Source organism: Heptranchias perlo, chromosome 30, assembly GCF_035084215.1.
Source record: "Heptranchias perlo isolate sHepPer1 chromosome 30, sHepPer1.hap1, whole genome shotgun sequence".
Taxonomy (NCBI): Eukaryota; Metazoa; Chordata; class Chondrichthyes; order Hexanchiformes; family Hexanchidae; genus Heptranchias; species Heptranchias perlo.
The window spans coordinates 11191084-11217256 of NC_090354.1; the positions used below are offsets into that span (position 1 = coordinate 11191084).

General features: G+C 43.0%; 1 protein-coding gene across 4 annotated transcripts; it reads right to left on the bottom strand.

Annotated features, from left to right (window-relative positions):
• Nucleotides 1-302: 302 nt before the first annotated feature.
• On the bottom strand, nt 303-25780 carry ghdc (GH3 domain containing). Of its 4 annotated transcripts, none has more exons than XM_067968885.1 (8): nt 25700-25780; nt 21850-21990; nt 12004-12616; nt 10167-10356; nt 4702-4773; nt 4465-4598; nt 1424-1512; nt 303-1063 (listed from the first exon to the last, which is right to left on the bottom strand). In XM_067968885.1, exons 1-8 carry the CDS (start codon nt 25757-25759, stop codon nt 842-844), a joined length of 1521 nt encoding a protein of 506 aa, XP_067824986.1. In that variant the 5' UTR covers nt 25760-25780; the 3' UTR covers nt 303-841. The 4 variants fall into 4 exon arrangements, with proteins under 4 accessions (XP_067824986.1, XP_067824983.1, XP_067824985.1 ...); XM_067968882.1 differs by having other exon boundaries at nt 21508-21990; XM_067968884.1 differs by lacking the exon at nt 25700-25780 and adding an exon at nt 23290-23354 and having other exon boundaries at nt 21508-21990.
• Between the last annotated feature and the right edge of the window lie 393 nt (nt 25781-26173).

A 26173-nucleotide genomic window follows, 5' to 3' on the forward strand; every position in this document is an offset into this window, starting at 1 on the left:
CTCAAGTGGTTGAGCGGTGACAGCCATCCAAATGACAAGTCTGAATTACACAGCTGTGAGTCAATCTCACTTCAGATGATCAGATCAGTTCTCAGTGATGCTGAATCAGATAGAGCACGATACAACATACACTGTACTAACCTCCCTACTGGATGGAATGGCATTGACAGCAGTTGTAGGGAAACTTAGTGGCCTATATCTGTCCTGGACAACACACAGTAGCAAACAGTTTGCAAGGGGAGAAACACTGAAATTATAAAATCAAACTGTGCATTAAAGTAAGCAATTTCAATCACAATATATTAAAGGTTATAAGCAAAATGGATTTATTGCAGAAAATAAAAGCATACATAATTATGCAAAGTAATAAACTGCAATTATTTGCAGTATCAATTGATTTCTCTTGAAGCTGTTTCAGTTCAGCAGCTCCCTCAGGGCAATGTCACTCTTGCAGGATGTATGAAGGCAGAAGTTTCAGTTCTTTTGAGCAGACCCATTTCACTCCTTTCACTGCAGATGCCATCCATACACACACATACACATGTATATAGTATTACAAATAAATGGATATTGGCAAAGCTTACAAGAAATATTTTTCCATCAGGGTTGGTTCAGTGTGCCTATTATGCCTGCACACAGCCTGACTGTTCCCCAGTGCGAATTTCATGATTAATCGCTACAAAAGATAGAAACCAAATCAGTCAGACAAGTCTGGGAAGGAACTCCATCCATGAAGGGATGGTGGCCATTATCAATCCTACATAACGAAGAGGTGAATGAGAACAAAAGTGCAAAGTGCCAATTTAAGAAGGAAAAACATAAAAATGTATGAGCAAAGGCTTCATGAAATTACTTTTCTTTGAATAAAGTCCAAAAATTCTTTTTTTCTTAGAACGCGATGCATTTTGAACTGACTGTAGGAAGTGCCTAAATTTGCGATGATAAAATTCATTAGCTCTTTGAAGCTGCCTGCTGCCACAATATGAACTCTCACTGGTCCAATGCTACCCTTGCGTCTACACGACTGATAGACCATCGAATCCTCCTGAAGGCATTGGTCCAGCTAAAGAGAAAAGAAAGAGGACATTAATACAAATGTATTTGAAAAAACGCTGTATACAACATATGATTATCATAATGGTGCAACTTAGTTTTTTGCTAGTTAATCACATAATAAATCAAAAATTAACTACAACTCTCCTGATGGGTCAGTAGGTAAACACGCCACTCGGTGTGGTCATGAGCCACTCAGAATAGGACAGTCCCAGGTTTTAACCCAGTTTATGCTGAGTTAGCTGATTTCTATAATGTGATTATCAGTCAGCATCACACATCAATAGCTTGACAAACCCAAGGGAAGAAAAAACAACTTCAAGTTTTAACAAACTCTCTCCATACAGGACAATAAGAAATAGCCTCTCACCTTGTAACGCTGATCCTCTGACAAGTTTCTGACTCCTTTTATCTCCACAAAAACTTCATAATGAGGATCTGAACCACCACAAAATGGTCCTGTAAGAAGAAATTTGAATTATCTGTGATACATTGGCACAAATCAGCATAGCCCAGTGTTTCAGCACTTAATTTTACAATGGACAGTAAAGCACTTTACAAGAGTTTTAAATTAAAATCAGGCTACTTTATAATATTACATGCAGTTTTGCAGATTTACAGTATTTGAGTTTACTAATATCCATTATCTCCACACAGGCCGATAGAAATCAGCCTTTGGAGGTCACAGTTGAGGACCAGATTGTAATTATCAATTCATTAGTCTCCTGTGGTGACATTTTATTAATAAACTGCTGAAATTTACCAATGTACTAAACTATATTAATTTTCCTTAATAAAAAAGTAGCTACATAAATTACTTTACAGTTTGTCATAATACTTACCCAGAGTAATATATTGGTACATTGAAGGAAAGAAAGAACTTGCATTTATGTAGTGCTTTATCAGGTCTTCGGGCTATCCCAAAGTAATTTATAACCAATTAATTAATTTTGAATTGCAATCACTGGTATGTGGTCAAATGTAAAAGTTAATTTATACGCAGCAAGGTCCCACAGACAGCAGAGGAGAGATTAATGCCCAGTTAATCTGTTTTTGGCGGTGTTGGTTGAGGGAGCAATGTTGGCCACCACTATCGTGATGGCAAATATATCAATATTTTTGCTACAAAGGTAATCTGCTTTACAGTATCTAGTCTAGAAAACTCCCCGCTCTTCTTTGAATCGTGTCATTGGATCTTTTACACATCTAAACTACTGGAAAAGGCCTCAGTTTAATAATTCACCAGAAAGACAAAACAGCGCTCCCTCAATACTGCAATGAAATATAGAAAGAAAGAACTTGGATAGGCCTGGATTATGCACTTTCGTACTTGAACTCACAACTTTCTGACCCAAAAGCGAGTACTACTAACTGAGCAAAGCTGACATTGGTGCATCTAATACGTTCCTGGGGTTTGGCTTCATCAGTAGGTATGAAAAGTCTTACAAATATCATATGATTTATAACACCATTTATGGGTCTTATAGGGTTGATGCATTGTTCACTATGGAACACTAGAAGATTGGTAGTTTGCAGCTATCCTGTGACTTTCTTGTGGAGTGGTCTAGGTTTGTGTGGAAGGTGTCTGGCTGTGTGGCCTTCCAGGAATGAGTTCCAGGCAACGTCCGTACATCACCATTCCCGACTGGTTTCATGTCCTGTTGATGCTTCACCCATATTTTGCTGTGCAGTGAGTTGTGCTTTTTTGTGGATGGGAGCGGGCTCACATTTTTGTCTAACTGTATGCAGCTTGCCCACTGGTTTTGGCCCCCAGCTTCAAAAATGTGGGAATCCTTGGCATAGGGGAGGTATCAGTATCCCTAATCGCATCTGTGGATGAGCTGCGCCCGCAAAGGACATGAACACTGGGTTATCAGGCTGGATTTAGGTGCCAGTGTTGGGGTTAGGATGGTAGGTTACTGAGGGAGAGTTGGAGAGTGACTGATGCACAGTCAGCAATAGCATGAATGCTGCAAACACACAATAAAATCATGTTTGAAGTATGTAAGGAATCTTACAACACCAGGTTATAGTCCAACTGTTTTATTTGAAAATCACAAGCTTTCGGAGGCTTTCTCCTTCGTCAGGTGAGCGACACCTGACGAAGGAGAAAGCCTCCGAAAGCTTGTGATTTTCAAATAAAACAGTTGGACTATAACCTGGTGTTGTAAGATTCCTTACATTTGTCAACCCCAGTCCATCACCGACATCTCCACATCATGTTTGAAGTATGAATGACAAAACGAATCACAAGCTCCCATGCAGCAAATTCACAATCTCAACTCTGTCATTGGGGGAGATGTTCTGGGTATGTCCCACCCCCACCAACTCTCACCTATTTGGAGCGTGGCTCATTTTAGTTTAACAGTGTAATCTAATTAGATTTGACTCCCTCTGGAAAAATAAGCCATTCCATCGGTGAATGGAGCATAAATATATAAATGAGTTTGTAGTCTGTCACTCTGACTGTAAAACTCAGTAATATTCTATCCCTGATGTTGACAGTCTGACCTGGCCCCAAGGTTCCCCAAGTGGAGAAGACCAGATGGTTGGCTTTCTCACACCTTTGAGTGGCATTGCAAATCAAATAATGCTGCAAAACTGGAAGTCTCGTGCCATACCCACATCTCCAGATGACAGACGGATAGGGCAAACCAACCAAGATTTGCAAATGGAAAAGATGCACTGCTCAAAACAATGTGGTCTCAGTTATCACCCACGATGAGTATCTAACTCTCAATCCTCTGATTTCACCTCAAGCTCTCACTCAGAACCACAGCACCCCACTGCTATCTGATGGGTTATCTCATATGCATTACTGGGCTCCCATCATCATCTGTATGCCTGGTCTCCTATTTTGTAGGAAGGATCACATTATATACAATGCTTGAAATAAGGTTTTTATTTATAAAAATATGCACTTTTTGGCGAATTGATTTGTGGTCAAAGTAAAGAATGTTGGTGCTGGGCAATGGAACATTTTTCTTTTTTTGGCACTAAGTTTCAGTAACACTCCCAGGTCAATTATAGTTCAGCTAGACACAGAGCAAAGCTTCCTGTCCACTAGCCAAACTATGTGCCTCAGCCACAACCTCAAAGGACCTCCTCTCACTGCACCAGCATGAAATTTCCCTCTCACCCACCAAACTGCTCTTGTGTCATCACTGACTTGAGATTGCCAATTTAATACCAATTTTAGGCTGCGAACTAAAGGACTGGGGCTGCCCAAAACTGTCTGCATTTATAACACTAGATCTGTCGAGGAAGATGCTCATCTGTTTTTTCACCCAGTCTGGCTGGATTTGTACCCATGTCAACGGTGAAAGGGTATTTTAACAACTCACTGCACCAGCCCCCTTCCCTCTCAAACCTTTCAACAGTTACCAAGCAGGTAATTTGGCTTTTTCTTACCCAAAAGGCTGCTCTCTACACAACAGTAATCAAGGAGCACAGCTCCAGGCCACAGCTTAACAGCTCGCAGCAGTGCTTGATAGAATGTCTTCTCCGTGATTTTCTCTCCTCTCACATTCAACATCTGATCTTGTCTGACAAAGTAAAATGAACAAATGTCAAGGTTTAGACATTCAGTAAAATAATTTACAGAGAACAAAATAAATGGATCAAAGTGGCGAAATTAAACCTACATACCTGTACTTAAATTCAACGACTGGGCACTGATTGTGGAAACCCACCACCTTTACAATATCCCCAATCCGGTATCTGAAAAGATCAACAATATCACACACTTGAAAACACAAGTTGTTTTGGAGCATCGCACGAGAGAATGGGAAATCTTTAAAGTTCAGTTTTAAGTTTTGTTTTCATTTAAACTGCAGGAGGACAATACTTTCTACTATTGCTCCATGGGGGCAGACTCTGCAATATGGGATAGTGTCTTTGATTCCCCAAATGGCATATTTGCTAACTTTACTCAAGCAGTTGCAGAAAGTAGTGAGCAAAGGAGAGCAGCTGAGTTGAATGGGGCTTCTTAGCCCAGCAACTAGTTGCACAGTGGAATGTGAAGAGCTGGGAGTAGGTCTGTCCCCAGTTACACAGTGCAATGTAGAGAGGCTGGGAGCAGATTTGTCAACCCTTTCAGTTGTTTAATCTAAACAGTGAATTGGCGATAAACTGCAGCCTGTAGCTCTGCTGAGTTCTCGCCATATCAGTGCCCCAATGCACTGTGTAAAAGCTGACACTCAGAACACAAGAGGATTACAACAATAACCAACATATAGTGTTTTTGACATAGAAAATCATCCCATGGTGCAGAGGCCAAAGTCAAAGGAATGGGAATGGGAAGTTTGGGGGAAGAGGGTTGTGAGGGGTTACAGAGATAGAAAGGTGCAAAGTCATGAAGAAATTTAAATACGAGGATGAGAATTTTTAATTTGAAGGGGTTGAGGGACCAAGCGCCAATATAGGTCAGCAAGGACAGAGGTGATGGGTGATTAGGACTTGGGCATCAGAGTTTTGGATGAGCTGAAGTTAGAGAGAATGAAAGATGGGAGGCCAGCCAGAAGAGCATTGGAAGAGTCAATTCTGGAGGTGACAAAGGCAAATGAGGGTTTCAGCAGCAGATGGGCTGAGATAGAGGTCAATGTTGCAAAGATGAAAGTAGAGTGTCTTTGTGATGGAGAGGATATGGGATCAGAAATTCAGCTTAGGGTTGAATAGGACATTGAGGCTGCAAACCTCTGGTTCAGTCCGAGACAGAGGACAGGGTGGGGGATGGAAGAGACGTTAAGAATCCGGAGCTTGTGGCAAGAGCAAAAGACAAAAGCTTCGATCTTATCAATGTTTATCTGGAGAAAACTGCGACCCATGCAATACTGGATGTTGCACACTAGCAGTCTGACAACTGCAATGCTTGGGTATTGAATTATTACAGTTAAACATATACTTTAGAACCTTGCTGCATATTTGATGACATTCAGGAGTACATTTCCAAACTTTTAATCTTTCTAAGTCCTTTAGCTTCCTTACAGTTTTCATGTGTGTTGGGTCCAGCATTAAATCTGCCACTTGCTTCTAACTGCAATTTAAATTGAAGTCATGTGTTCGGTGCAAAACTTCTATTTAGTTCTTAAATTTTCTGAAGCCTTTTTTTGTGGAATCAGTAGGATTTTTTCTATTTGATAATAATGTGACATGAATCTAATCTGTATTGGCATGTGACATTTTTCATATGAAACTGGCAGATTTCTTTTTTTTTTAAGTCCCATGACGGAGAGAGGTGCTGTTTCACAACAGATCATGTTAGAATCAGAATACGATTCCTATCAACTGACAGATTGGGTGTTACTGAAAAATAACATACAAGGATATAATACCCATATGTGAAATATACAAGAGCATCAGGCAGTTCGGAGCGTGTTACAAACCTTTAACATGTTGAGAGTTTCAGATCAAAAATGGCAAGAGCAAAGCTTAAGAAGTTAATAGAAAAATGGATTTTGGGATTCATGTGACTTTGTAATACGTTATCAACACTTTAAAAGGGCAACATGGAGTAGCAGACAATTTTGTTAACAGGTTGTTCACATAGACGTACTGTATGATTAACAGTTGTAATTTGTTACATGGAGCAAGATTGCCCTCTCCCCACTGTTTGAGGGTAATTTTTCTCCACTATTGCCCCCCCACCCCCTGCCCATCCCCACATTCTCTCCCCTTGGTGGTGTGGCAGCCCAGGTGGTGGAGCAATCAATCCCACTCCCTGACCATTGCTGATACTGCTTGGAATCACCCCCAGCAAACGTGCATGTCGAGTCCTGTAATGACTCTTCCTCAGGTCATTCCTTGTGGGAATGGATCTAACATCTGCGAGGCGGCTCCCCAAATGGCGGACATCTGGAACTGAGCGCTTGGGAGACTGAATCTGCTTCCCAACTTATAAGTAGGTCCCACAATAGTGGTCCAGTGTTTTGGTTACAGGAGCGGCTGAGTCTGAGAACCTACCTAATATGCAGTGCAATGCCAGCAGCGGTCCTCAGGTAAGTAATGAAGGGGAGCGATCGGGGTGGGGGGGGAGAGCAGTGGCCCATGTACTTTGAATGTGGGGTTGGGAGGAGCGCTACTGCTATTCCCGGTTCCACATGTAAGTATATAATAAAATCTTACCTTGATTTTGTCTAACAGGCAGTTCCTATAAGGTTCGCCTGTTAGGCTGCACGAAGACTTGGTTTTCTTGAGTGCAGCCAGCACCAGCGCTGGCTGTCTCAGAGCAAACTCATCTTGCTGTGGGGGCCTCAAACAGGCATTAGGACCCTTATTTGCAAATGCAAAGGGCCCATCACCTATTTCAGGCGTGGGCACTTCACACCAATTTTTTGGCCTTTAGCAATAGGGTGGGCAGAGCACCTCCTGGTCATAATGAGCGGGCGCTTCCTGCCCACCGCACTGGAGGTTGATTAGTGTCCAAAAAACTAGTGCTGCACAGCCGAGTTTCTCGGCCACTGTATCCATTGCTGTCCCTGAACTGTATAACTTGAATGTAGTAGACTAGAATGATCGACAGAAACTGCTTATATTCTTGGGCACAAATACGACACGGCCAACTGTTCCAATCACCATGAAAATGCCTCCCTTGCCTTCCAGTTAAAAAAAATAGGCTTAAATCAAAACCCAAAAATCCAGTAAATACTTAACTATTTCATGGTGTGTAACCAGACTTAAAAGGAAAAAATGTTGCACTAGGCTCATTAGTGCATGTGCTCAACTGCTTTATGTTAGCAACATTTTAAAAGCTGACCAGGGAGCAGCAGACAATATTGTTAACAGTATTGTTCATGTATACTTAATGAATGATGGACGGATGCAATTTGCTCCATGAAGACTCAGGAGTCTAGGTAACACTTTTAAAAGATGTTAACAATGCAGCAGTGAGCCTGACAGACATCGCTGTAGCAACGCAAATTTGTACTTATTTTTAAAAAGCCACTCACAGCTCTGCCAATAAATCAGTTGGTAAATGCGGTGACCATTGTGGGCCGAGCCATGCAGAGTGGAAAGATCCCAGGCTCAAGCTGCCCTCAGATAGACTATCGATACAGGTACTACAGACTATAGCTTGACCGAGCAGCCTTGGGCTGCTGGAGGGGGGGGGGTGGGAAGAGAAGAGAGAGATAAATAACTGGGGATTCTGCTTCTCATCGCTTTCTAGCATCCCTGCATGGATGTCAGCTGAGGACATTATCTGGCTCAGCTGTGATTTTGAATTGCTTGCTAACACATACTATCTAGGCTTATGTGAAGAATGACCACTTGAGCAGAGTACTTAAGGGCTGCTGGCACTGCCAGAACTCTACTCCACCATGAGTAAATGACTGCAGGAGAAAACGGGAGCAGGCAATAATGAAGGTGGAGCAGTGAAACGGACAAATGGTGAGGCAATGGCACTGTCATTGTTTGAACAGTTCTAGTTTATCAAAACATTTGTGTTAGTTAGGGAATTCTGTGCGTTATGTCTAGGCTTCCTCAGACTACATTGGATGAGAGACAGAGGACATTTTACGGTCAGCACAAAATTTATATCACAGCACCACACTGTGGCTAAGTGAGGGTAATACACTATCATACAACAACAACGAGGCCCTCACAGGATCAATTCTACTTTCCCAAAGATGAACTCAATATGCATTTGGTCTCATCAAATGTACAACTGGATATATCAAAAAGCACATCTCAACACAAGCTGCAGTTAATCTTAGAGGCTCCAAAATATTAATGACTTAGATGAAGGAACAGAGAGCCACATATTCAAGTTTTCTGTCGACACGAAGTCAGGTGGCACAGTAAGTAGTGTAGATGGGAGCAGAAAGTTGCAAAGTGACACTGATAGATTTAAGTGAGTGGGCAAAACTGTGGCAGTATGGAGAAGTGTGAGGTCATCCACTTTGGACCCAAGAAAAATAGATCTGTATTTTCTAAATGGTGAGAAACTAGGAACTGTGGAAGAGTAGAGGGATTAAGGGGTCCATGCACAGAAATCACTAAAAACTAGTGGACAGGTACAAAAAATAATTAAAAAGGCTAATGGAATGTTGGCCTTTATCTCAAGGGATCTGGACTACAAAGGGGTGGAAGTTGTGATGCAGTTTTACAAAGCTCTGGTTAGAATGCATCTGCATTCAGTTCTGGGAACTACACCTCAGGATGGATATATTGGCCTTGGAGGGGGAGTAACGCAGATTCACCAGAATGTTACCAGGGCTAAAACGGTTAAATTATGAGGACATGTTGCATTGACTAGGCTTGTATTCCCTTGAGTATAGAAGATTTAGGGGTGATCTAATTGAGGTGGGTAAGATGATTAAAGGATTTGATAGGATAGATAAAGAGTAACTATTTCCTCTGGTGGGGGAGTCCAGAACAAGGGGGCATAACCTGAAAATTAGAGCTAGGCCTTCTGGGATGATGTCAGGAAGCACTTCTTCACACAAAGGGTAGTGGAAATCTGGAAAACTCTCCCTAAAAAGCTGTTGAGGCTGGGTCAACTGAAAATTTCAAAACTGAGATTGATAGATTTTTGTTAGGCAAGAGTATTAAGGATTATGGAACCAAAGCGGGTAGATGGAGTTAAGATACAGATCAGCCATGATCTAATTGAATGGCAGAACAGACTTGAGCGGATGAATGACCTACTCCTGTTCCTATATCAATGTTAATGAAAGCTCACAGACATTAAAAAGCATGTTGAGTACAGGGCTTTTGAAAACCACATTCTGCTTCTTTAAGTCTGTTCATCAATGACCCTTGGCACAACTGGAAGAGCTCTCCTAAGATCGCAAATGGAGGAGAGGATAGATAATAGGTAGCTTTGCCAATCAATCTATCCATCATCCTTAGCGTGCAGGGGACAATCACAGCTCCATTCAACTGCAGACTTGTAGCAATACAGTCTGTCAATTTAAACCTTACAACCTAACATTTTCCACATCAACATATCTTGAATCATTTAGGCTGTATATTTCTACTTTTGCCTTGGGTGTAATTTGTACAACACGTTAATATGAAAAAAATAATCTTTATGAGATCAAATGTAAAATAATGTAAGCAACAGAGGCTGTCATTGAAATCTATACATTTAAAAAAAACCTGATAATTTGTACCTGTACAAACCGGATGCGTTTGTGACAACCAGTTCATACAAACTGTTTTCCTTCACTTCATCCATAAACAGTGTTTGTGGTTGTTCTTCATTGCAGAGATCAACAGGAATAAATTCACAAAACATTGATTGTGGACATAGGAGGTAATGTCGCTCTTCTTTCTCTGGCCACAAATTCACTCCAATGAGACCTAAGAAAAGAAACTTGTGCTATTACAACCAAAATGTACTAGAGATTTTATTTTTAAATGGTGGTAACTGCACCTTGGACTAGGTCAGGGAAAAAAAAAACAGCCAGAGTTCCCACTCCTGACTGCTATTCAATGATTCCTGCTGGAAAGTATGTGTGTGGAAATCAGGGGAAGAAAGTATCGGGCTCCGGTTCAGTAGCCTGTCGTCACTCACTGTTTGGTCTCACACGTGAAGACTGACTGATTGGGAGAGATGGTGGATGGCTGCCTGCACTTGTGCAACCCAAGAGGCAACTCCTTCAGGACAGAATGGGAGGAAATTGGAAACGGTTTACTCCACTTTCCTTAAGATTGAAAATGTGCCTCCAGGCAGTCAACTCTACAAGATTATGACCAAAGCACCATCATAAGCCAAAACCTCCACATCAATTCCAGGAACCCAAGAGCTCCTGCAGCTGCACATCAATATTTTAAATTAGTACCAAAGGTCGACACATAGAAGTTACAACATGGAAACAGGCTGTTTGGCCCAATCAATCCATGTTGGCATTCACCTTCCACACCAGCAATACAGAATGCTAGCTGTGAGGCTTCAGTCACTGCTTCCCCTGCCCCTTGAATTGTATCCCAGATATTACACTTACATTGCAGAATTTCTTCTGCCTGCCTGTTTACATAGCTGTAGAAGTCACAGCAGCAGCTGCACTGGGGAAATAATCGCACCAGCTCAATGTTGATAAGTTGAGTTGGTGATTTAAATCTTTCAGAGGGATAATTTCTGATGTAGAAAATGGGTCTGTGCAGGCCAGTCATACAAAAAGCACACTGTTGCCACATAAAAGGGGCTAGGAAGTCATCTTAGATAACAAACAAACAAGTACAAGCACCCAGAACTTGCAATACACACTGAATGGAAGAATCTAGCCATGTAAAATTGCTTTAACTGAAAGAATTTAAAAATGAATCTGTTCTTGGATATTTTGAAGGGCCGTAATTTCTGCCTAGTTTTCCTTGATGTCATAGTCACCAATATGATAGAAGAAAGATATCCAATTGTCAGCTCCTTGACCGAAGGTGTGCGTCATGTCACACTGTTGATCGTGATAATCTGTTAAGTTAACCGAACAAGTTTGATAAAAACAACTGAATTTTATGACTGAAAAACATGAGACTGCACCCCGACATTGTTTTATGATGGAGACAATCAGTGGAAATATGATTACGTTGACTACAGTTTTATAACACTACATAACATTTTTGAGACTCAAACACAAGGTGAAATGCCCCTCGATTCTGTGGGTGGGAACAACAGAAAGTCAACCTGCGCCAGGCAGTTACGCTTTAGACCCTGTTTAAAATCCACCTCTGACCAAGCTTTTGGTCACCGCTTCTAATCTTTCCATCTTTGGCTTGCCGTCCGTTTTACCGTATGCTTTTTTAAACTGCCTTGGGATGATTTTCTATGTTAAAGGCGCTACATAAATTCAAGTTGTTGTTAACAGGTGAGTACAGACCAAAATTGATGGAGCCTGTGGGCAGGTTGACTCACGAGCCTGACCTTGGGGAGAAGGGAACCAAAAGAAAGGCAAAAAAACTTCAAAAACAGCAGGTAAGGTAACATGGTGATACTGAGAGATCCATCACTACCTTCAGTGGCTGCATAAACTGGAGAGTAAATAGGGACTCCTTCACAGTAGAACTGTTTCAGATGACTTCCATACAATTCATTTGAGCCAGAATCCACAGCAAGAACCAAGTTGAGGTGGGGCCACACTCTGCGAGCAATACCTCGAAATCCACTCCCAAACTCTGCAGCCAGTTCTGAGGCCCTTCGAGGATCAGGCTTTAACTGAGCACTGAGCTTCAGGCGAACATCATCAGTAATCTTCAGCTTGGGATTTACGTGTCCCAGCCTAATATCCTCAATCAATTCCTCCCACTTACTCTGCAGAAAAGCAAAACTGTGATAAACTATGGAAGCAAAATTAGCCTCCAGCATTCCCAATGTTCTCTCTTTCAGGGCAAAAAGTAGATGAACATACAGTGCCTCAGGTTCAGCAGTAATTTCAAATCCAGCCGCTGGTGTTGAGTACATATTGAACTTGTGCTTGGAAGTCATGGAAGAGAGGCAGTTTGGGCCAATTGGAATTCCTGATTCTGAATGACTCCAATTAGAGGGGTAGAAAAACTTTGCAGTCCTCTGTAAATTTCCAGTCTGTGGGTAGACATTAAGCATTGAATTAAAGCACATTCCAAAGCCCTGGAATGAGAAAAAAAAACAGTAGTTTTAGTTGGTAATAAAACAAAGCACTGACAGCAAACAGTTTCAAAATACTGGAGAAATTACAGTACATGATGGTTACTTACGTGGAATATATGTCTCATTCTAATTACTGGAACTACTTAGCCTTTGAAAATTTGTTTGAAGAGAACATTCAAGTTGTAAATGTCACACACGAATGGCCTAATGAGCATCATCACTACTTCCAGCTGAATTGGAACTAATCTGCAAAGATTGAACCCTGCCATTAAACCCTTTTAACCTCTATACCCAATTAAGATTACCTCATTTTTAATGTACAGTGTAAACAGAATTGGGAAGATATGATTGATAGCCCACTCGTGGTGCTAACCGGGAACAGTCAGATCAGCTCATGAGTAGGATATAAATCACATCCCTCTGCTTTCAATATATTCTTAATTTTTCCAGTGAGATTTTAAATTATTAACACAATATAATCAATAATACCTTCATGTTGTAATAATCCCTCAGAAGTTTTCCAATATTTTATTATTACTAAGTTTTGTTAGATGCATCACTCATTAAATAGCCCATGGGTCAACTGCAGTCCTCAAGACTTTTCTTGGCCTTCGGTCCAGATGCACATATTTCAGCCCCATCAGTGTCAGTGTGTTGCAGGAGTGACTCAGTCATGCAATGTCTTTCTCATAAGTCTTAAAAACACCTGAAATGTGCAGTATGGCCACAGTAATGCCAAGTAATAAAGAAGGAAGTCAACATATTCAGTCCCCAGCAAACAAATGGCCAAATTATAAATAGACAAACAGTGAAATCTGATCAACAAAACACTGGTAAACATCGGGGAATACCCTGTGGAATTTAATTTACTCATTCACCATAATCCAATGGCCCTAGTGATGGTTTTGTTTGAATTCCAATTTTGTCAATGTTTGATGAAGGTTTAGTGTAAAAATCTCCCTGAAACCAACAAACGTTCCCAAAAATGAGCTATGAACACAGGAGGCATCTAATCTTCTTAGCATCAGTATGCACTGGAGTGCTGGAGCACACACTGAGGGAGCATTGAATGCACTGATCGGATATGGACTGAAGATATATGCCTTAACACAAAGGATGAGTCACCTTCTCAGTTGTAAATTGAAGACACACACACAAGTTATTGAAATCAATGTTGAGTCCGGTAGGTTGTAAAGTGCCAAAACAAAAGATGAGATGCTGTTCCTCGAGCTTAAGTTGAGTTTCATTCAAACAGTGTAAGAGGCCAAGGACAGAGAATTCAGCGTGGGAGTGGGAGTGGGATGGGGAATTAAAATGGCAAGCGACTGGCAGGTCAGGGTCATGCTTGTGGACAGAGCGGAGGCATTCAGCAAAGCGATCAGCCAATCTGCATTTGGTCTCCCCAGTGTGGAGGAGACCGCATTGTGAGCAGCGAATACGGGTATACTAAATTGAAAGTAGTAAAAGTAAATCGCTGTTTCACCTGGAAGGAATGTTTGGGGCCCTGAACAGTGGGAAGGGAGAAGGTGAAGGGGCAGGTGTTGCATCTCCTGCGCTCGCATGGGAAGATGCTGTGGAGCGGAGAGTGGGTGTTGGGGGCGATGGAAGAGTGGACCCAGGGTGTCGCGGAGGGAGTGGTCCCTTCGGAATGCTGAAAGGGGAGGGGAGGGGGAAGATGCGTTTAGTGGTGGGATCATGCTGGAGATGGCATGTTGAATGTGGAGGCTGGTGGAGTGGAAGGTGAGGACAGGGGGGAACCCAGAAATGGGGATAGAGAAGTTGAAGAAGGGAAGAGAAGAGTCGGAAATGGACCATGTGAAGGCGAGGGAAGGGTGGAAATTGGAAGCAGAGTTGATGAAATTTTCCAGTATGGGGCAAGAGCAGGAAGTGGCACCGATACAATCAATGTACTGGAAAAAGAGGTGAGGGAGGGGATCTGAATAATACTGGAACAAGGAATGTTCCACTTATCCCTCAAAAAGGAAGGCATAGCTGGGACCCATACAGGTTCCAATAGTGACACCTTTTATTTGGAGGAAGTGAGTGGAGTCAAAGGAGAAAGTATTCAATGTAACAACAAGTTTAGCCAGGTGGAGGAGGGTGGTACACTGCTTACCAGCCCTTTCACCTCCCCCCTTCCCACCGTCCAGGGTCCCAAACACTCCTTCCAGGTGAAACAGCGGTTTACTTCTTCCACTGTTCCAATGAAGCTCAATGTAAGCTCAAGGAACAGCACCTCATCTTTCGTTTAGGCACTTTACAACCTTCCGTCTAGGCACTTTACAACCTTCCGTCTCAATGTTGATTTCAGTAACTGACATAGCCACACTCACAGAATCATACCTTTCAGCCAATGTCCCAGACTCTTCCATCACCATCCCTGGGTATATCCTGTCCCACCGGCAGGACAGACCGACCAGAGGTGGCGGTACAGTGATATACAGTCAGGAGGGAGGGGCCCTGGGAGTCCTCCACATTGATCTGGACACCATGAAATCTCATGGCATCAGGTCAAACATGGGCAAGGAAACCTCCTGCTGATTATCACCTACCGCCCTCCCTCAGCTGATTCATCAGTCCTCCTCCATGTTGAACACCACTTGGAGGAAGCACAGAGGGTAGCAAGGGCACAGAATGTACTCTGGGTGGGGGACTTCAATGTCCATCACCAAGAGTGGCTCGGTAGCATCACTACTGACCGAACTGGCCGAGTCCTAAAGGACATGGCTGCCAGACTGGGCCTGCGGCAGGTGGTGAGCGAACCAACACGAGGGAAAAACTTACTTGACCTCGTTCTCACCAATCTACCTGTTGCAAATGCATCTGTCCATGACAGTATTGGTAGGAGTGACCACCGCACAGTTCTCGTGGAGATGAAGTCCTGTCTTCGCACTGAGGGCACCATCCAACGTGTTGTGTGGCACTACCACCATGCACCATGCTGATAGATTCAGAACAGATCGAGCAGCTCAAAATTGGGCATCCATGAGGCGCTGTGGGCCATCAGCAGCAGCAGAATTGTATTCCAGCACAATCTGTAACCTCATGGCCCGGCATATTCCTCACTCTACCATTACCAACAAACCAGGGGATCAACCCTGGTTCAATGAGGAGTGTAGAAGAGCACATCAGGAGCAGCACCAGGCGTACCTAAAAATGAGGTGCCAACCTGGTGAAGCTACAACTCAGGACTACATGCATGCTAAACAGTGGAAGCAACATGCTATAGACAGAGCTAAGCGATTCCACAACCAACGGATCAGATTAAAGCTCTGCAGTCCTGCCACATCCAGTCGTGATTGTGGTGGACAATTAAACAACCAACGGGAGGAGGAGGCTCTGTAAACATCCCCATCCTCAACGATGGCGGAGTCCAGCACGTGAGTGCAAAAGACAAGGCTGAAGCGTTTGCAACCATCTTCAGCCAGAAGTGCCGAGTGGATGATCCATCTTGGCCTCCTCCCGATATACCCACCATAACAGAAGCCAGTCTTCAGCCAATTCGATTCACTCCACGTGATATCAAGAAACGGCTGAGTACACTGGATACAGCAAAGGCTATGGGCCCCGACAACATCCCAGCTGTAGTGCTGAAGACTTGTGCTCCAGAACTAGCTGCGCCTCTAGCCAAGCTGTTCCAGTACAGCTACAACACTGGCATCCACCCGACAATGTGGAAAATTGCCCAGGTATGTCCTGTCCACAAAAAGCAGGACAAATCCAATCCGGCCAATTATTGCCCCATCAGTCTACTATCAATCATCAGCAAAGTGATGGAAGGTGTCGTCGACAGTGCTATCAAGCGGCACTTACTCACCAATAACCTGCTCACCGATGCTCAGTTTGGGTTCCGCCAGGACCACTCGGCTCCAGACCTCATTACAGCCTTGGTCCAAACATGGACAAAAGAGCTGAATTCCAGAGGTGAGGTGAAAGTGACTGCCCTTGACATCAAGGCAGCATTTGACCGAGTGTGGCACCAAGGAGCCGTAGTAAAATTTAAATCAATGGGAATCAGGGGGAAAACTCTCCAGTGGCTGGAGTCATACCTAACGCAAAGAAAGATGGTAGTGGTTGTTGGAGGCCAATCATCTCAGCCCCAGAACATTGCTGCAGGAGTTCCTGAAGGCAGTGTCCTAGGCCCAACCATCTTCAGCTGCTTCATCAATGACCTTCCCTCCATCATAAGGTCAGAAATGGGGATGTTCGCTGATGATTGCACATTGTTCAGTTCCATTCGCAACACCTCAGATAATGAAGCAGTCCGAGCCCGCATGCAGCAAGACCTGGGCAACATCCAGGCTTGGGCTCATAAGTGGCAAGTAACATTCGCGCCAGACAAGTGCCAGGCAATGACCATCTCCAACAAGAGAGAGTCTAACCACCTCCCCTTGACATTCAACAGCACTACCATCGCCAAATCCCCCACTATCAACATCCTGGGGGTCACCATTGACCAGAAACTTAACTGGAGCAGCCATATAAATACTGTGGCTACAAGAGCAGGTCAGAGGCTGGGTATTCTGCAGCTAATGACTCACCTCCTGACTCTCCAAAGCCTTTCCACCATCTACAAGGCACAAGTCAGGAGTGTGATGGAATACTCTCCACTTGCTTGGATGAGTGCAGCTCCAACAACACTCAAGAAGCTCGACACCATCCAGGACAAAGCAGCCCGCTTGATTGGCACCCCATCCACCACCCTAAACATTCACTCCCTTCACCACTGGCGCACAGTGGCTGCAATGTGTACCATCCACAGGATGCACTGCAGCAACTCGCGAAGGATTCTTCGACAGCACCTCCCAAACCCGCGACCTCTACCACCTAGGACAAGAGCAGCAGGTACATGCGAACAACACCACCTGCACGTTCACCTCCAAGTCACAAACCACCCTAACTTGGAAATATATTGCCGTTCCTTCATCGTCGCTGGGTCAAGATCCTGGAACTCCCTTCTTAACAGCACTGTGGGAGAACCTTCACCACATGGACTGCAGCGGTTCAAGAAGGCGGCTCACCACCAGGGATGGGCAATAAATGCCGGCCTCGCCAGCGACGCCCACATCCCATGAACGAATAAAAAAAAAACTTCAGACCATAACCACTGCTCCCATTTTTTTTGGGCAACAGCTGCTGGTTATGGTTCTGTTGTTGCCATTTACAGCTCCACTAAACCGATCTTTTGTTTCTTAACCTGTCCCATTACCACCCTCCTTGCCTTGCACCATCATCCCTTTTGTCATTTAATCACTCTTGCCCTATCATAGACCTTCCCTTTTGTTCTTTCCTCCCCTCCCTCCTCTTTCCCTGACTCTGTACTTGCTTAAAAACTTTAACATCTTCCAGTTCTGACGAAAGATCTTTGACCTGAAACATAACTCTGTTTCTTTCTCCACAGATGCTGCCTCACTTGCTGAGCTTTTCCAGCATTTTCTGTTTTTATTTCCGATCCTTTGCTCCGTTGTTCAATGAAGAACAATGAAATGGACACACAGGTACACTGAAATACAGACATTTGTAGACCTCCCTTTGCCTTGCTAATACACGGTCGCATTCCAGTCCCACACACCTCTCTCTGTGCAAAGACACATTCTGGGTCCACACCACACCCCCTGGTTATACTCCAGTCAACTGCGCTTTTTTTTGCTCAAATTTCACTGATTTTTCTGATTATGATTTGTACAGGAAATGGTGTTCATAGTATGCCAGGTTACCTTTTATTTCTAATTTATATTTTTAAAAAGTTTCCTGGTGTATATATGCAAATAATGTATCTAAATAAAAGATAATTAGTTTAGATGTAAATTGGAGTTCTCCCATGGCATTGTTCATAGCCAGTTGGATGGAAAGTCATTGGGGCAGAAATTGCTTGCAAAATAACAGTGAGTTCAACAACACTCACCGTTGTTAGTAGCGAAATGGAGGAGCAAGTTCCGGTGTGTTCGCACATGCACAGTGAAACATGGAAATCCAGAACTTGCTCCTAGTGGTTTGCCAGCTATGTGACAGTTATGAATTAAAGGTATATCACACGCTGCAATCAGAGAAATCTTTGAAAAAGCACCAACTTGCTCATCTGCCCACCTGGAAAGTAACTAATATCGCCGCAAAACAGGTAAGCTTAAAAATACCAGGTCTAAACTAAGTTTTAATGACTGCCAAACAACTAAAAATTAACTTTTACAAATATAAGAACATAAGAAATAGGAGCAGGAGAAGGCCAATCGACCCCTCAAGCCTGCTCCACCATTCAATATCATGGCTGATCTGATCCCAACCACAAATCTAATGAACACAAAAAGTAGGAGCAGGTCCCGGCCACTCAGCCCCTGGGCCCTCTCCGCCACCCACAGGGCCTTGACCGATCCGAACTCAGCTTCATGTCCAATTTCCTGCCCGCTCCCCATAACCCCTAATTCCCTTTACTTGTAGGAAACTGTCTATTTCTGTTTTAAATGTATCTAATGATGTAGCTTCCACAGCTTCCTGGGGCAGCAAATTCCACAGACCTACTACCCTCTGAGTGAAGAAGTTTCTCCTCATCTCAGTTTTGAAAGAGCAGCTCCTTATTCTAAGATTATGCCCCCTAGTTCTAGTTTCACCCATCTTTGGGAACATCCTTACCGCATCCACCCGATCAAGCCCCTTCACAATCTTATATGTTTCAATAAGATCGCCTCTCATTCTTCTGAACTCCAATGAGTAGAGTCCCAATCGACTCAACCTCTCCTCATATGTCCGCCCCCTCATCCCCGGGATTAACCGAGTGAACCTTCTTTGTACTGCCTCGAGAGCAAGTATGTCTTTTCTTAACTATGGACACCAAAACTGTATGCAGTGTTCCAGGTGCGGTCTCACCAATACCTTATATCACTGCAGCAATACCTCCCTGTTTTTATATTCTATCCCCCTAGCAATAAAAGCCAACATTCCATTGGCCTTCTTGATCACCTGCTGCACCTGCATACTAACTTTTTGATTTTCTTGCAATAGGACCCCCAGATCCCTTTGTGCTGCAGTACTTTCCAATTTCTCGCCATTAAGATAATAACTTGCTCTCTGATTTTTCCTGCCAAAGTGCATAACCTCACATTTTCCAATATTATATTGCATCTGCCAAATCTCCGCCCACTCACCCAGCCTGTCTATATCCCCTTGTAGGTTTTTTATGTCCTCCTCACTCTCTGCTTTCCCTCCCATCTTTGTATCATCTGCAAATTTTGATATGTTACACTCGGTCCCCTCCTCCAAATCGTTAATATAGATTGTAAAGAGTTGGGGACCCAGCACCGACCCCTGCGGAACACCACTGGTTACTGGTTGCCAGTCCGAGAATGAACCATTTATCCCAATCCTCCACCCATGCCAGAATATTACCCCCAATCCAGTGATTCTTTATCTTGAGCAATAATCTTTTATGTGGCACCTTGTCGAATGCCTTCTGGAAGTCTAAATACACTACGTCCACTGGTTCCCCTTTATCCACCCTGTACATTATGTCCTCAAAGAACTCAAGCAAATTTGTCAGACATGACTTCCCCTTCGTAAAGCCATGCTGACTTTGTCCTATTAAATTATGCTTATCCAAATGTTCCACTACTGTCTCCTTAATAATAGACTCCAAAATTTTACCCACCACAGATGTTAGGCTAACTGGCCTATAATTTCCAGCCTTCTGCCTACTACCCTTTTTAAATAACGGTGTTACATTAGCAGTTTTCCAATCTGCCAGGACCTTTCCTGAGTCCAGGGAATTTTGGAAAATTATTACCAAAGCATCCACAATCCCTACTGCCACTTCCCTCAAGACCCTAGGATGTAAGCCATGAGGTCCAGGGGATTTATCCGCTTTGAGTCCTGTTAATTTACTGAGTAACATCTCCTTAGTGATTTTAATCGTATTTAGCTCCTCCCCCCCCTAGAGCCCCCTGTTTGTCCAGTGTTGGGATATTCTTAGTGTCCTCTACCGTAAAGACTGAAACAAAATATTTGTTCAGCATTTTTGCCATCTCCATGTTTCCCACCATTAATTTCCTGGTCTCATCCTCTAAGGGACCTACGTTCGCCTTGGCCACCCTTTTTCTTTTCATATAACTATAGAAACTCTTGCTATCTGTTTTTATATTTTTTTGCTAAATATGAAGTATCATAACTCCTTATTTTAATAGTATATGGTCATAATAAAATTTAAATTAAAAAATGTTAATTTTTTTCCCTTCTCTATTTAATTCAATTATTTCTTATCCTCTTTTTTTTTCCACGGTCTATAACTGTTCTTACAATGATTTTAAGGTTGTACCTTTGACTTCCTGGTTTTCAAGTTGGAAGCCCGCAGAGCTTATCAAAAATGCTGCAATCTGATTGTTCAAGGGGAGATTATCAATCCCCTCACTTCTTCCACAGGTCTTAGCTTCACATGAACTGACGCTGGGCTCGTCTCCATTTCCTATTCAAGGAAGTGCCCGAAGCAAAGACGGTGGTAGGCTAGTGCATTAGTATAAATCTATGGAGCAGCGAGCACTGTTCGTTTGCCGCTCCTGGCCATTTCTGCCCCAATGGAAATAAAAATCTGGATAGATGCAAAAGAGGCTGCCAATTCGCTATCACCCATTTTACATTATCGCACAAAGTCAAAATCTATCCCAAGGCCTCAGCTCACAAGAAATGGTCACTTGGGCAAGGTACCCAGAGGTGAATGGCACTCATGGAACTGCACCCCAAAAAAGAGTCAATAACCTCAGGAGAAGAGCTGGGGAGGGGTGAATGAGAAAGTTGCCAGGGAAAGGTGGGAGAAGGGGGGGGGGAAAAAATCTTCGTTAGGTTTTGGGTAAGTCAAGCATCAAACACAAGCATATTTACATACTTCATATAACAAGAGTTACCAATACCTGATGGAAGTCATTAACTGTCACCCTAGTACTCGGTAACATGGCACTGGAGCCTGAAGTTCCTGATGTCATAGAGAGGACACTTGGTCTCTCTGAAATCAACACATTTTCTTCCCCTTTACCAATTCGCAAGATGTAATCTTTATAATGATCATATCGTGTCAGTGGGTGAAGGGTACAGAATGTCTTGCGGTCTGTAATTTCAGAGAATCTGTACAACTTGCCATACTCAGTGTTTCTGTTTCTGTGGATCCTGTAGAGAAGAGTGTTGTGCTGCACTTGCTGAATGTTTTTGGTGTTCAATTCAAGTCTCCGTCGCTGCAAAAGGCTCAAGATACTTACAGCCCTGGAAGTTAGGTATTGGCTCAAAAGGCTGAAAAATGGTCTCTTCTGACCCTGTGACCTGTTGCAGATATCACACCTGAGCAACACCAACATCCACAGGCCCAGGATTCCAAAAATAAATGCAGCAATGAGAAGCATCTATCAACAGAAAATAACGGTAATTAGCATACACGAAGTCACATCATTCTGTATATTACTTCCTGGTAATTTACATTGCAATTCTACAGCTAGCTCCTATTTAATAACCAGAGTCTTAATAAAAATAATTGCTTTACAAAAATTTACAATATAGCAAAAGTATTAAAAACAATCCCTTGCTTGATAAATCTTTTTCCCACTAGTATTGAGCCATACAGATTAGAAGTGCCCCTAGGTTAGGGAAGGGAAGGGAGAAAAATCATCCAAGGTTTCCACTCCTAAACTCTAACTGGTGACTCCTGCCAGAAAATGGGTGTGTGTGGACACTGAATGAGAATTAAGCTCAATCGTCAACCAACACTCACTGTCAAGTTCACACAGAAGAAATGCCAATGCAACAAGATACCAGAGAGCAGCCAATCCCTCCCAGAGTTAATACTTTCAGGGGGAAGGAGAGAAAACGACATAGAGATTACAACACAGAAACTGCCCATTAGGTTCAACCAGTCTGTGTCAGCATTTAACCTCTACACGAGCAACTAGCTCTCATCATTTTTACCCAACCTAGTAACATACCCCTTCAATCCCTTTTCCTTCATCCACCAATGCAATCCAATCTTGAAGTTTCTGCCTCAACCACAAATCCTGGGAGTGAATTCCACAGAAGTGGATCTCTGTTCTAAATCTTACATTTAATTTTGTATCTGTGACCCCGAGTTTTGACCCCTCAACTACCACTTTCAACTACACCGTTCCAGCCTTTCATAATTTTATCAATTAACCCCATCATTTGTGTTGATTTAGGTGGGGGGGGGGGGGGATGTGAGAGTGAAATAGGTCACAGGTCATTTATAGTTGGTGGACATGGGACCTCATAACAGGAAATTTGATTTGTTCACAATTCCCGGTCAGCAAAAAAGAGATTTTGTAAAAACGTTTATGATTGTTGTGTATGACAGAGTTAGTTACCCGTTCACTTTTATTGCAGGTTATTTACATTCTTCAGCGAAGAACTTTGCTATATTTTGAAAACATGTTTATGAATTTTCTGTAACTTTCAGAAGTGAACATGATAATTGCAACAGTTACAACTTCAATGTAACAATGTCGGTCCCGGTCGCGCGCGCCGCTCGCTACCCGGGACCGAAACAACCGAAAGGTGGGGAATTCTGACAGCGTTCAATATATAAAAAAATAATAAAAGCACCGGAATCCGGAGCGGCGCTTCGAGTTTCACAGCTCGACGCCCTGGGGATGTCATCCTTTTTACCCGCTATTTAAAGAAAGGCTTTCACTCACCTTCTTCCGCCTTCACCATCGTCAACAAGGGAGCGAGCCCGTACTCAGCGCGCTGACGTTTCGGCAGCAGTGAGCTCACCCATTCTAGGCTGGGAGATCCAGTGTGGGTGTAGCAGGGACATTAGTTCTCCTTCTATCTGCAAGTCATCTTGGCATCCATGGAACTGTTTTCTTCCAGGCCAATATCTTCCCCGCCGCCCCCCCAATCCGCGCTTTTTTAAAAAACATAGCATGAAACTTTGATTCTTAAGGGTTGCAAATAATTTGCTAAAAATCTTAATCCCCGAAAGCTGAGGAAGGAGGTAGCCTCCGAAAGCTTGTGAATTTAAAATAAAATTGCTGGACTATAACTTGGTGTTGTAAAATTGTTTACAATTGTCAACCCCAGTCCATCACCGGCATCTCCACATCAGGAAGACAGTGGCATTGTATTATCGGGAGTTACACTGCTCACCAATCTACTCGTGAAGTTTCTGATCTCTGCTGACCACCTCATGAGAGGCCTACTCATCAGTTGTTTAATGATTAATAACTTTCTTCGTGGAGGGTAGGTGAAGGTAAGGGCCAAAATGGCTCAGACAGACAATAACTTGCCTGATGATGGAAGACTAAACTCAGTTAATTTCTGTGATAAATTCAGTTCCAATCTTCCATCCTGAGCCACTTAGGTCCACTTATGTCAGGACAATTTTGATTACTGACCAGCCAACCTAATTCATTATTGAGATATGGCTAGGTACATCACTGGGGCTGGGATTTTCACAAATCAGCTCCACGTAATGGCCGTAAGAAACAGGAGCAGGAGTAGGGCATCCAGCCCCTTGAGCCTGCTCCGCCATTCAACAAGATCATGGCTGATCTTTTACCTCAATGCCATTTTCCTGCACTATCCCCATATCTCTCGCTGCCTTTAATATCTAGAAATCTATCGATCTCTGTTTTGAATGTACTCAATGACTGAGCCGCCACAGCCCTATGGGATAAAGAATTCCAAAGATTCACCACCCTCTGAGTGAAGACATTTCTCCTCATCTCAGTCCTAAATGGTCTACCCCTTATTCTGAGACTGTGACTCCTGGGTCTAGACTCCCCAGCCAAGGGAAACATCCTCCCTGCATCTACCCTGTCGAACCCTTTAAGAATTTTGTATCTTTCCATGAGATCACCTCTCATTCTTCTAAACTCTAGAGAATACAGGCCTAGTCTACTCAATCTCTCCTCATACAACAATCCCACCATCCCAGGAATCAGTCTTCATTGCAATCCCTCTATGGCAAGTATATCCTTTCTTAGGTAAGGAGACCAAAATTGTACACAATACTCCAGGTGCAGTCTAACCAAGGCCCTATATAATTGCAGTAAGACATCTTTACTCCTATACTCCAACTCCCTTACAAGAAAGGCCAACATACCATTTGCCTTCCTAATTGCTTGCTGCACCTGCATGTTTGCTTTCAGTGACTCATGTACGAGGACACCTACAGTGAACATCAACATTTCCCAATCTCTTACCATTTGAAAAATATTCTGCATTTTTGTTTTTCCTACCACACTTTACCACATTATATTCTATCTGCCATGTTCTTGCCCACTCACTTAGCCTGTCTATATCCCCTCGAAGCCTCTTTGCAACCTCCTCACAACTCACATTCCCACCTAGTTTTGTGTCATCAGCAAACTTGGAAATATTACATTTGGTCCCCTCATCCAAATCATTGATATAGATTATGAATAGCTGGGGCCCAAGCACCAATCCCTGCGGTACCCAACTCGTACAGCATGCCAACCTGAAAAAGACCTGTTTATTCCTATTCTCTGTCTGTTAACTACTTCTCAATCCATGCCAGTATATTACCAATTCCATGTGCTCTAACTTTGTTCACCAACCTCCAGTGTGGGACCTTATCAAAAGCCTTCTGAAAATCCAAATACACCACATCCACTGGTTCCCCCTCATCTATTCTACTAGTTACATCCACAAAGAACTCCAGTAGGTTTGTCAAACATAATTTCCCTTTCATAAATCCATGTTGACTCTGCTAAATCTTGTTATTCTTTTCTAAGTGTCCTGTTATCACATCCTTTATAATAGATTCTAGCATTTTCCTAACTACTGATGTCAGGCTAACAGGTCTGTAGTTCACTGTTTTCTCTCTCCCTCCTTTCTTAAATAGTGGGGGTACATTTGCTACCCCATCTGAGTTGAGTGGTGCTGTTTCGACAAGCAACCGAAAGCATACCGGTATTTTACACCGGTAAGCTGTGATTTTAGCTGCTTACCTGCATACATTTTTGGGGTTTCCTAAGCCTTGGCTCTTGTGAAGCTAGTTCCAGGGCTTGAGTAAGTGAGGCGTCCCCCCACAAAGGTGAGGCAAATAAACACTCAACATGGAAGAAGCACCAAATCTACCTGAGCATTGGTCTGTAGCTTGGTTTGGAGGCTCTTGAGTGTCATGATGAGTTTCTGCATGTATCAGCTGATAAAGTGCTGGCATCGTTGGTTAGAAATGTACAACTCAATTTGGGTGTATTCATTCTGTAAATATAAGAGGTTATCAGTCTCATTTTGTGGTAAAACAGATCCAAAATTAAATGTGCCAGGCATCATTTAATTTCGATAAGACAATATCATCTCTAAATCTTCAGGACTAAGTACTTCCGAAGTTTTGGATGTTTGTTTCTGAACTTCCAATGAAACGGTAAATTGCTCAGGGCCAGCTTAACAAAATTACAAAGTATGAGAGATTCATGACTACGAGGCAGTACTAATAGAATCTGACATTTAAACACCGCCTGAAGAACTAATCAGTCAAAGCCAAACCCAGAGCAGGGGTTAAAGAAGTCACTTGTGAAGTTAATGGGGGGGGGGGAAGGGAGGGGATGG

Bases quoted from the DNA above. Each gene is read 5' to 3' on its own strand.
- ghdc (XM_067968882.1), bottom strand. From the start codon at position 25,759: ATGCAGAAACTCATCATGACACTCAAGAGCCTCCAAACCAAGCTACAG. The intron at 12,617-21,507 runs GTATTGGTAACT...TTCTCATTCCAG, and splicing joins CAGTTAATGACTTCCATCAG to GGCTTTGGAATGTGCTTTAA. The intron at 1,513-4,464 runs GTAAGAAAAAGC...TTCTTCTTACAG, and splicing joins TGTAGAGAGCAGCCTTTTGG to GACCATTTTGTGGTGGTTCA.